General features: G+C 50.7%; 2 protein-coding genes across 2 annotated transcripts in view; both read right to left on the bottom strand.

Annotated features, from left to right (window-relative positions):
* The window catches only part of LOC135291266 (uncharacterized), a 425721-nt gene that overhangs the window by 383966 nt on the left and 29534 nt on the right, over window positions 1-12221 (bottom strand). The gene's annotated exons all lie outside the window — the stretch shown is intronic.
* Window positions 265-11626, bottom strand: LOC135290091 (serine/threonine-protein kinase PAK 3-like). The gene is made up of 13 exons (XM_064403995.1): window positions 10376-11626; window positions 9441-9478; window positions 8914-9036; window positions 8287-8409; window positions 7879-8059; window positions 6861-6924; window positions 5015-5063; window positions 3755-3867; window positions 3114-3231; window positions 2371-2470; window positions 1741-1937; window positions 1027-1164; window positions 265-387 (listed from the first exon to the last, which is right to left on the bottom strand). Exons 1-13 carry the CDS (start codon window positions 10653-10655, stop codon window positions 265-267), a joined length of 1647 nt encoding a protein of 548 aa, XP_064260065.1. The 5' UTR covers window positions 10656-11626.

Here is a 12221-nt window from a genome sequence, read left to right on the forward strand (position 1 = left end):
GGGGCCAGAGGCCAGTTCAGCTAGAGATTTCCTCAATCCTTGGGCTTGGGACTTTATCCTTTTTTCTTTCTTTCCTTTCTTCTTTTTCCTTACCTCCCTTTTTGTTTTTCCCCTTTAAATAAACACCCTATTTTTGTTCAAATTGCCAAAGCTGTATCTTTTTACCACATTCAGCAAATTTTCAGACTTCATGCCAGCTCCTCGGAGCAAAGCATGAAATTACTCCACCAAGGCAAGTATGTGTAGTACTCCCTTGTGTTGGCATCAGTTCCCGTGGCAGAACTTGTCTTCCCACTGGACACTCACCTGCGCCTGAGCCTGTGGAGAAGCCCGGCTCTCTCCCCCTCTGCCCACAGCAACACAGACGCTCCCAACCTTTCCCAAGAGCTGCAACACAGCCACAGGCACAGCAGCATCCCCAGCAGTGACACCACTGCTCTGCTCCATTCTGCCCTGCTCTGCTCCTCTAGTCACAGCTGCAAGCCTGTATCTCCACAAGAGGCTGTGGCCTGGAGGCGAGGAAGGAAAAAGATCTTTGCTCACAAACCGTGCCACAAACCCCACCACAAACCCCATCCATGGGTCTTCCCACATAGCAGAAACACCTGACCATTCAGAAGCAAATTTAGAGCTTATTCACAGGGTGAGAACAAAAGGAAGCTTCCAACACGAAGGGTTTATTTATTTATTGTAGTATTTATTCTGACTATCACTCATAACAAACTACAAACTACAAGCTATAAACTACAAACTACAAACTACAAACAACAACAAAGGCCTCCTCCAGGGCTAGAATCTCCTGTCGGCCATGAACTGCTGCGTGGCCATGATCAGAGGCGTCAGGGAGGAGACTGGCTTGGCTGATGTTACAAACGGATGCAGCCCAAAGAGAAAAAGAAGCAATGAACTTCTACTTTCCCCACAGCCTGAAGCAGGCTTTCTCTGGCTACCAGAAAGATACAGAAAGGAGGGCATTCTGTGCACCTCTCTCTCCACAGCCAGGACCTGCAGCCGCTTTGCCTTTACCTGCAGAAGTTCCTGGGCAGACCAGCGCCTGTCCTCGTCCCTCTCCAGGCAGCAGTGCAGAAAGTCTCGCAGCCACGCCGACTGCTGCCTGGGCTTCTGCAGCTTCGGGGGGGCCCCGGTGCTTATCAGCTGTTGAACCTAGAGAAGAAGGAAATGCCACACTCTACCTGTCTCCTTCGCACCCCAAACTGCTCACACAGACCCCACTGGACAAGCTCCACTCTCCAGTGGCACTTTACTCCCTGCCACAGGGTGGCAGATACCTTTCCTACCCCTACTAAAACTACCCGAAGCCAGAGGCAGCCATAGCCAGTCCAGTAGGCAAAGGCTCTTGCCTTGACCCCTGATTTCACTGGATGATGGAAGTAGCAGCAACTCCATCAGCAAAAGCACACTTTGCTTCACACAGCCTCTACAAGTGATATGGAAGACTGACTTTTGTCCAACTCTTCTATTTCCAAGGATTATTACATAAAATGCAGCTCAGCACTGCTCACTGCTCCCTTAGGCAAAGCTTCTGCCAAGCAAAAGGCATCCTGATTTTTAGGTCCTGTTCATGCACAAAAATGGCAAGGGGATGATATGGCCAAGAAGCACAAGAGACTGTGCAGCCTGGAACCTATCATTTTCAGTTGTTGGCAAGCTTCCCAGGCAGAAGAATGGGAGCAGATTTTGTTAGGGTGACAGCAGTGTCTGAGAGCAGCTGCAGCGTACCGTGCGGGAGGTTTTCATCAGGTACGGAGGCGCTCCTTCCACCATCTCGATCCCCACAATGCCAAAGGACCAGATGTCCACTTTGGGGCCGTAGGGCTTCCTGGTGAAAACTTCTGGCGCCATCCAGTAAGTAGTCCCAACAGCTGATCTCCGTTTGTTCTGCTCTGTGGTGAGCTGAGCAGCAAGGCCAAAATCAGCTGAGGAGGAAAAACCACTCTGATCAAGCCAGCGTGACTTAGGAAAGCAAACAAAAGAAATCCCCACTGTACCAATGTCCAAGAAGGCAGTGTGGAACCCAGCTGTAAAGGGGCCATGCTGCCATTCCTCGGGCCTGCAGCCAAGGAAATACGGAATTGGCCACTTAGCAAAACCCCCCAGTTTCAGGCAGCGGATTTTAGTCCCCTGAAGCTATTAGACTGTAACTGCCTTGCTTGGGAAGGGACACACACAACCCAAAGCCACCCCTGAGCCTTTCTTCCCAGCAACACTTCCCTGCACCTTGTGGCTGTGCTCTGTGCTTGCAGCAGGGCAGCCTGCACTGCCACAGGTCCCACTGCAGGGAACTGGAGCCACCCAAAGGCAGCCCCACACCGCAGCCTGCCACGGCTGAGCCTGGCCAGCAACACCCACCCAACTTGACTGATCCATCCAAGCCCAGGAGAATGTTGTGGCTTTTGATATCTCGGTGGATCACTTGCTTGGAGTGAAGGAAATCCAGGCCTTGCAGGCACTGAGAGAGGAATAAGAAATACGAGCCTAAGTGGAATTCATCCCACAAGCAGGGAAGTGGCACATCTGCAACACTGACTTCCTGGGGGATGGTGAGCCATGGCAGGACAGGCTGCTGGCAAGGGCAAGAGCCTGCTGCTCCACCACGAGAACAGCAGTGCCTTTCGAAGTGAGGGTGTGTTTGCTTCTGAAAGAGAAAGGGCAATTGTTCCTCTGGCCAGTGCCCTGCAAACACAGGCTGAAGGAGCCCTGCTGCAGTGGCTGTGCTCTCTGCAGCCAGACAGCAGTGGATGCTTTTGCAAACACCACTTTGGGTGCAAGGTTCTCCTTTGAGGCTGAGCTCTGTGACAGTCCTTTGAATATCTCTTCGTCTTTGCCCTTTGCTTTGTCTTTGTGCCACCAGCGCCTTTGCCCTTACAGGGAAGGAATGCAGCACACACAGGCTCCAGGCAAGTGTTTAGAGAGGCAAACACAAACACACTAGAAGAAGGGCAGGGAAACTGGCAGGCACTTCAGATGCTCTTGTTACTGCCAAGGACATAAGAGAAAGGCTTGGAAGATGAAATCTCTCCTCTCCTTATCACCCATTTGGAAGGACCATCCCGACCAAGCCATGGGAAGGAAGCACAAGTGCCATCCCTTACCTCCCGAGAGACAGCTGCTATCTCTCCTTCTGCCATGCGAGTCTCCCTGATGACATCGTGTAAAGAACCTCCATCCATGTATTCCATCACCAGCCAGAGTTCCTCGTCCACCAGGTAGCTGAAAGGAGGAAACAACAGCCTGGAGATGAACGCACGCACTTACACAACCTGATGGATTCTTGTTTCTGTGTCTCTCTCAGAGGAAGACAGGAGGAAGTGAGTAGTCATTCACTATGGTCTACAGGGCTTGAACTCTGTGCAGTTTAAAAGACTGCTCGGTATCCACACCAATGCAACAGGCCAAGGGAAATACAATAGACAGTGCTTTGTTAGCACTTCAGACCCATGGAAAAAATCAAACCCCAAACCCAACAAAACAATGTGGAGAGAGGACAGGAACTTGGAGTCTGTTGGCTCAGTAAGATAGGGCCCAGTCCTGTCTCTGAAAGTGCCCTTCACACTAGGTATGCCAGGAAAGATGAATGCAGCCCCAATGCAATCTCCTCCCAAGATGCTGTAAATCAGCCCAGAAACAGGAATTGACAGCTCCATCCTCTTTTGCCAGTGCCCAAAGGAGTGGTAGAACCTCTGGCTTGCAGGATGTGAATGATTTTTCATGGCAGGACAGCAGAACCACTCACCTGTCTACATAGTTCACAAGGTTGGCATTCTTACTGCCATGCATGACCTGGATTTCATTCAGGCACAGCTCACTGCTGCTCTCTTGCAGGAGACTAATTTTCTTGATGGCCACCTAAAACAACATGGAAAGCCATGAACCAAAGAAGTCTGTGGCACAGGAGCACAAGGGGAACATGGAGACAGTGATTATGGGATGACAGTAGCCCCAGCTGGGCTGGGCCAAACTGCCTTGTGACTGGACATCAGACCCCGTGCTTGGGCACCTCCCAGGACAGAGTGACAGATACCCTTTGCCTTGTAAACCTGGGAGAAACACAGTCTAAGCTCTCCACCTCAAAGCTCTAACAACTCACTGTGCCCACTGTCTTCCCCCAGGGCCTTCCTTTATCATTCCCATTGTCATTGACACACCTCTTGCAAGCAGGAAGCCATTTTTGTGCTGGTAAAAATGGAGCAAAACTGCTGGGAAACCTTGGGCACTTCTAGGGGGCTTGATCATTACTCCAGAAACCACTGGCATTCTCCATTGCACAACTACAAAGCAAACTCTTACAGACATGACTGATAAAATGCTGTTTGTCCTAAAATCATCCTGAGGGTTATTCCCCATAAGAAATACAACCCTACATATTTCACGGAAAAAATGCTGTGATGATGAAAACATCATTAAGGACACCTCCAAAAAACACAATCCTAGCACTTCCTCACTTCTGGAATTTGCATTTTATTCCACTAAAATACTTTACTTCACACCACTAATATTAGCAATTACTGCCTGATTGTAAAAAGAAATAAGCCATGCCTTGATCCTCTAGGGATATATCCCAGGCTCTGAGCAGGGCTTAGGCCCTTGACAGACTCCTTGCACACCTCTCTCTCTAAGCACAGATCCCAAGGGCAGCACTGCAGGTGGCTGCAGAACTACCAGCACCATTCCCATGTATTGGCTAACAGCCAGAAATGAGAATTCAGGAACCCTGCAGCCCCAAAGAGCAGTGCCATGCTCTGAGACACCACCTGGGCACTTAGGCCCAGCCCTGTGTCCTCCTCTGAAAGACACCGCTTGGCCTCCTTGCATCCCCTGGGGCAGCTGAAAAGGACAAAATCTGTCCCCACTGTATTTGGCAGGCAGACACTGCTCTGCACTCCATTTGCTTTCGCAGGAAAGCTCTGCTGGCGAGCCAAAGCTCAGCCACAGCTCACAGCAGAGGGGAGGGCACTCGAGAGCTGCAGAAGCTGCGGCGCTGCTTGAGGCTTACCTCTTCTCCTGTGGCAGTCTCCACTGCCATGCACACAGTGCCGAAACCCCTAGAAACAAAACAGCAGTGGAGAAAGAAATCCTTTAGTCCCTGCAAGTGCAAAACACTGCAGCCCAACAGGAAAAAAGTCCTGGGGAAAACAGTAAATGGAACACCACAGATTCTTCTCTGGGTTTTTTCTCCCTTTTCTCTTTCTCTAGCTGTGCATGTGTCTGATTCTTCCAGGAATTTGCTGGTTGGGTCTCCTTACACCTCTCCTTGGAGTCTGTCTGCCAAACTCAAGCAGACACAGATCCCTTTTCCAGCTTGCAAGGAAAACAGTGTCCATCCACAGCCAGAGCAGGCAAAGCCTTCCATTGCTGCACACAAATGGAGAAGTCCTCAAAACACAGCATCCTTAGGCAGCTGTGTTCTGGGTCCAGAGCCATTGGCAGCTGCTACTCTTCGATGCACCAGATACTCCATTTTTCTGGTGACTTCTTGTACATTTGGCTTCTGTTCTAGGGTGACGTTATGATGCTTGTACCCCCAGTCACCTGTTCTGTTTATGCTGGATGTTATATTCTGTGCCTCCAAGACTGTATCAGACAGTAGGGGCCGGGAGAAGAGGGAGCACAGTTTTGTTATCAGCTGCACTCTCCCCGGCAGTCTGCTGGAACACAGAACTCCAGTGTTGGTGTCTGGGCACAGATGGGGCCACACACCACACTCCTTTTGCTTTTTAGTTAGTTTAGCTAGCTAAGGCAGTCTGAGTTTTCCCTTTACTGTTTTTCTTTCCCTTTTCTTGGAACCATTTGAACCTGCTCCAGACTGGAACCTGGCAAAACACCAAGAGCTCACACTTTGTAGCCCACCAGGGCCTACTCTGCAGCCTTTCCCAGCACTGGAGGGACAAATAACAGAGTGACAACCCCCAGGAGAGACTTTCTGAACTTGCCATCTCTTCAGAGCAGGAATTGAGTTTTGTCATCCATGATTGTTCATTTTGTATGCTGGGAAGTGCTTTGCCTGTTAAACAAACAACTTCTTTCCACTTCTCTCCAAGGAAATTGTTCCCAAACCGGCTGGGGGCAGTGGCCATGTGGGTTTGCTTTCTGGAGGTTTCCTGCCAAATTCGCCCTAAATCAGGATAGCTTAGCCCGAGAAAATGCTGCAAGTCAATCCCATCTACAGTCACCAGAGCTGGCTTTCAAGGGAAACAGCTTGGTGGATTCTTTGCAGCAAAGGCCTAAAGCCCACAGGATCCATGAGGGGTCTGCCATCAGGCAGATGATGCCTTTTCCTCTAGAGTGCATTGGCACTGGGCATTCCCCTGAATCTTTGTCTTTTGCCATCTCAGCCACAAAAGACAGCTGCTGCTTTCATTTCTGCTTTTGGCTTCTAGACTAGGTGGTGGTCATCCTGACCACTGAATCTTGTTTTCAGCAAAATATTGGAAAGAAATGTTACTGAGAGCTGTTCCCTGAAAGCTGTCAACTGCTACCTTGACCTCTGAGGCAATGACGTTTCTCCTCATTTCATTCCCACGTATTCTGTACTGTTTCAAGACACTCAAAAATTATTTCTCCTACGAAAAGCAGCAAACAGGTGCAAACACACTCGAGGGACAGGAGATCTGCCAGGTGCTGCTCTTTGCCACAGACAAGACATTGCCAGCATCCAGGTGCCTCTGCTGTGCCTTTGGACCATAGCTATAAATGCTGGCCAGCACTGAGAGATCACCTGGCATCATCTTAACGCAGTGTCTGAACAGCTTTGGAGCCTGCCTGATGTCACTCTGGGGAGATGTGACACCAGCAAAACACACTGCCCCTCTCTTTGAAGAAGGAACTGTGGCTGCACTCACCCTTTGCCAAGAGTTTCCAGTTCTGTGTATTTAGCCTCAGGATCTCCCTCGCTCACCAGCATCTCTGTAAAAATCCCAAGGAAAGATGCTCACTTCAAAAGAGATCCCACCCTGCAGCAGGTCACAAAGGCAGCCGCACTCTCTGGGACACTGGGCCCTTTCAACTCAGTCAGTCGGGAAACAACAACACCACCACACCAGCACCACCTCAAAAACAGCAGCAGCAAGACAAGCAGCCCTGCAGCACAGATGGCCTGCACAAAACTGAAAGTCTGAAGTAAAATCTAAGCACACAGAGAAACAGTCAGAGGAGACGGGGATCAGAAAACTCTAACCAAGAGAAGTGATTGTTGTCTATAAACATTAAGGGCAGCAGGAAAAACAAAATCTTCCTGTTCTTGGCAATGAACACTCTGTCACATTCAACACAAGCTTTCATCCTTGCAAACATCAAAGGCATCTTGGGTTCTGGAATCAATTTTTGTCATCAGGTGCGCTCTCCAGAACAGGAAGAATATTGCAAAGTGCTTCCAGCAGAGCCCAGATCTCCAGCTTTAAGCAGGACTTTGCCTAAACAATGCCCTTCAGCCTTTCAGGAGCAGCAGCTCATGTTATAAGCTACTGTGATTGCCTCAGGAATGAGGTCCCTCAGCCTTTAGGACAGGCTGAGTGCTGAAGATGACCTTGGCCGTGCCCACAGCAGCTGGGCCCCGCAGGAGCTCCTTGAGGCCTACTCATTCACGAGGTCACAGCCTCCTGCTCAGCCAGAAACAATCTCTGCTTGGCCTTCTGCCCACAGGGAAGCTCAGGCAAAGCCAAACCAGGCCGAGCTGCTCTCAGAGGCAGGAGCAACACCCCACTGATCCCTCACCACCTCAGAGCACAACAACAGGTCCTGTGTGGAGGAGGCCTCAGGACCTGGCACTCAGCTGAGCAGGAGCAGGAGGTGGGACAGCTCATGCCGACACACGCGCACACAAGGCACTGCTCCGGCACACAAGGATCACAAAGAACCTACTCAGCATGGCCAGGTACTTGTCCTCTGTCCTCTCTCGCTGCTGCTCTCTGCTGCCAGATGAGCTGGTCGTGCTCCAGGTGCACGAGCTGCTCGTGCTTGAGCTTCCAGCCTGGGCACTGGAGCCTTCTCCCGAGCCTTCAGCTGCAGCTCGTGCAGGTGCCAGGACAGAGGAGGTGGAGCTCTGGGACAAGAAATGAATTTGGGTCACAAATGTGCCTGGCAGAGATGCCCCTCCCATCCCATTTCACATGCAAGCCCCTAGGAAGATGCTGCTGGCTACACCCAGGGCTCTTCACCTCTCAGCTTGTGCAGCCCGCTTCAACAGCTCAAGGCACAAAATCCAAAGGCTGCTTTTACATGACGGACATAATGACACCAAAGACGCTGCTACCCAAAGCGGGCACTTACTGGTGTTGTTTGCTCCGGCTGTGGGCTGACAGCAGGGCCAGGTTCATTGGCACCTTCCTCCTCTTCAGCCTCTTCCTCAGGTACAGAGGCTGCCAGAGCAGGTGCTGACGCTGCCCTTGTGCTCTGTGGACAGACAGCAGCATGAGGGACAGGAAAGAACCTGTCATTCACCACCTCACCTATATTCAGCTACCAGCCCCGCTGCAGCTCAGCTCTTCCTTTAGCTACTGATTTAGCTGCTCTGTGGGGAGGGCCAGGTCCCTGCTGGGGACAGTGCCTCCTCATGTCCTGCAAGCTTGTGAACTGCATCTTTGCACTGCTCTCCTCACAGGGGACAGGGAGCCTGCACAGCCACTGGCCACCAAGGGCCTCACTTGTACCCCAGGAGCATCCAAAGACATCCTAATGCTACCTCTTGTCTCTTGCTAAGACAAATTCACAGCCCCTTTCAGAACAGTAGGAAGGTGATGCCTAAACAATCCAAGTTCCACTCCTCTTTTCCAAGCACCACTACTGGAAAGATTCCAGGCCTCAGCATGTTCAGTCAGTCACGGGAGGTGCTGTCTGATCAGAAACTTGCAGCTATGCTTTGCTCCAGCCACAGCACGACCCAGAGCTGCCACTTACTGATGCTGGATGCTCAGGCCCTGCAGTGGCAGCAGGCGCAGTTTGGGGAGCATCTTCCTCTTCTTTGGCCTCTTCTGCAGGAAGACATGCAGCCAGAGGATCCTCCGAGGTTGGTGTTGGGCTCTGCAGACAGACAGCAGTGTGAGGGACAAGTGACCTTTTCTATGTTCAGCTCTAGACCCAGATGCACTAAGGAGAAATCATCTGCAGAGAAATGGGATTCTTAGTTTTTCCAATTCAAGTAAAATGGGACAATTAGAGGGGACTGCACTCTCTTGTGCAGGAGAAATTCTGTCTTGGCTTAAACCACCAAGCAACCCCACTTCCAGCTGCTTAAAAGCTCTGAAAAGAAACTGGAGAAAACAGCCTGGGCTCCTCCTGCTGCTGCTGCTGCTCTTGCTGCAAAGGGTCTGGACTGTAGTTTCATTCATCCAACCAGGCTGGCACTGGACTGCAACACGCCCAGCTCACAGCTTGCTCCACAATTGTCAAATGCTACCAAGGCCAGAGGCTCCCTTCCCACTCACCCAAAGACCGGATTCTCTCCAGGCACGGGTGATGTGACCTGCAACACACAAGGGAAAAAAACAACCAGATGCTGTAAGAAAACTGCCTGTGCTGGGCAAGCCCACAAAAAGTCAACCCAAAGACACAGCATTCTGTTTTCACTATATCACTCCAGCTGCAACCCCTGTGTCACACAGCAAGCAAGGCAACTGCACAAAATACTTCCTTGTCCTCCGTGGCCACTCAACCCATAGAAACTTGAGACTCAGAAAGGCCCAGTGGTTCTGTAACAATCATTGCTTCTGCCCCACCCCACCCAGCAGGAGCTACAGCTCCTCCCTTTCCTGTGCTTCAGTTTTCTCAAGAGATTGCATGCAGCAATTGCCATGAGCTCACTGAAAACCTTTCCCCAGAAAAGCTTCAGCCAAGTGCCCCTTAACCAGGGTGGCAGCTCTATCGTGACACAGCACAGGAACAGCTCCAGGGTTCGGGAGCATACAAGAACTCCTCTGAAATGTCTATCTCAGAGGCCTTTTCCAAGCTGATTCTGTGACTTCATCACAGAACAAATGGCTCTTTTAGTGTGCAGGAAGTGTCAAGGTCCACAGGCACATGCTGGGATGAGGGAATATAGACAAGAAGACTTGAACTGAGGGACTTTCCCTTAGTCCTGGAGAGCAGTGCACAGCTTTTACAAGGACTCCTGACAAGCTCTCCCACTCTTCCTATCTTGGAAGTTGTCTTCCTTGAGCCAGCAAACTGAGGAGACTAAACTCCATAGCCACAGGCTGTGCCATGGGAGGAGTGGAATCCCTGCAGGCCACATTACAAATGCTGCCCACTCCCCACTGGCTAGAGACACCCCCTTCTTGGCTGGAGCTGTTGACAGCGGCTTTACCCAACCAAAGGCCTCTTTGTGGCATTTTGGTTTCCATATGCTGCAACATCTACTTACGTGCCAGGTGGGTGAGAAAGTACCCAGAATAAGCCACGGAAAAAGCTGCGCAAACTGCAGCACACACTCCCTCCATGGCTTGAGCAGCGCTGCTCAAGTCTGTACCAGACAACGCCTGTGGGAAAAAACAAAAATATTCCGAGTCCTGCAGGCAGAGACCTCGTCGATCAGCAGGTTCGCCTGCAGTGAGCGTGCCACAGAGCTGCTCTGCACACTGAGCCCTTCCGGGCCTCGGCACAGCAACTTTGCCTTGACAACGCCGGGATGCGGCCGCTGACATCACAATAGCAGCGCCCTAGGCTGGATTGTGAATTCATGCATAGAACCAGACCTGCTCTACACCTAATGCCAAAAAAATCCTGCAAAGTTCTCCTCTGCTACAAAGCAACACACAAAGCCCTCCTAGTCCATCACCTGTTGCTCAAGGCATGTAAGAGCAGAAACACACTGAGCCCCTAAGCCCACACCGAGAAGCTGAGCACTGAGAAGGGACCAGGATGTGAGGAGCCGCAGTAGTGGTCTTTGACCACTATTTCTGCTGAGCAAAAACCAGAAAGCTTGTTCCTTTGTTCTAGAAATCAGAAAACAAGGAGAAGCACTACTTTAATTACATTTAGAGGTTTTTCGTAGGTACAGAGACATGGTCATGGATCTTTCTGTATATATATTTTATTTATATATACACATATATATCTATATATATATATGTGTGTATTATATTATTGAATACTATATATTCAAAACATTTTACATCATAGCCATGGGAAATGGCATTCCCACAGCAGGGAAATGCCATGACAGCAAATGCAAGGAGGATCGTTCTGTCTGACTCACTCTAACAGGGAGGCCTTGGGACCAAAGCACCACCACCATTTTTCCCCCCATTTTTCTCCTTCCACAATATTGCTCAGGAGGCGGGGCTGAGATGGGTGTCACAGAAGTGGCAGCTCTGACACACAGCTGAAACCATCAGGGCCAGGGTGGCATGTGGGACTGTTTTTCCACTCCAGCAGAACCAGGCAAGCCAGAGTGGTGACACTGATCCCAAGTGAGTCCAGCCAAGCCAAGTGGAGCCTAGGAGGGTGGTAGGAAGAGGCAGCAAAGTGGCAGATCCCATTCCCACACACATGCCCAGCGTGGCAGGCTGATGGCAGCGGCAGTGCCAAACAGAGCTCTGCAGGGACAGAGAGACACCCATCACCATCGCCACTGCCACCATCCCTGCTGCAGAGAGGGAGCAGGAAACTGCCCCTGCAGGTGCACAGCTGCTCCAGGCAGCACCAGCAGCCCCCATCTACCATCAGAACCATTCTGTAAGCCCTTGCCATCCTGTCTTTGTTCCAGGGGCCCCATGTGACACTTCACCTTTGTTGCTTAAGCCATTACTCCTTTTGCACTATTTTCTTCTTATTGTTGTGCACTGCTTTTTATTTCCTCACTACATTATAACTCTAATAGTTTTAACCTCTCATTTATTGTTTTCTCCATTGTCCCTTTCCATTGTCATGGAGAAGGAGAGAGAGGAGAGGCTTTACAAGGACTACCTCAAGAAGAGGACATAGAATGGAGGGAAGGCCTTCGAAAGAATAAACAACCCTCATGCTGCCGCTTTTGCAAGGAATAAATGTCCAAGTTTCTTAATATCCAGCCACAAATCTGTGGAGTCTTGACAGCCAAGAAGCACAGGAACCTGGACACCTTGTTGTGAGAGACTAGAGGAGATTGCTGGCTCAACACTTTTCAGGGGCTTGTATGAGGGAAGGGGGCAGATCAAGCCTTGCTCTGGTGAGGCCATGCCCCACTCGGCACGCCCCACACCCCCAGGCCTGTATCCCAGCCCAGCAGC

The sequence above is a fragment of the Passer domesticus genome, chromosome Z (genome assembly GCF_036417665.1).
Source record: "Passer domesticus isolate bPasDom1 chromosome Z, bPasDom1.hap1, whole genome shotgun sequence".
Taxonomy (NCBI): domain Eukaryota; kingdom Metazoa; phylum Chordata; class Aves; order Passeriformes; family Passeridae; genus Passer; species Passer domesticus.

Coding starts and splice junctions, on each gene's coding strand:
- LOC135290091 (XM_064403995.1), bottom strand. CDS start 10,655: ATGTCAGCGGCCGCATCCCGGCGTTGTCAAGGCAAAGTTGCTGTGCCG. Junction 2,471..3,113: donor TAGCAGCTGTCTCTCGGGAG/GTAAGGGATGGC, acceptor TTCCTCTCTCAG/TGCCTGCAAGGCCTGGATTT. Junction 1,938..2,370: donor GGATGGATCAGTCAAGTTGG/GTGGGTGTTGCT, acceptor TTTCCTCCTCAG/CTGATTTTGGCCTTGCTGCT.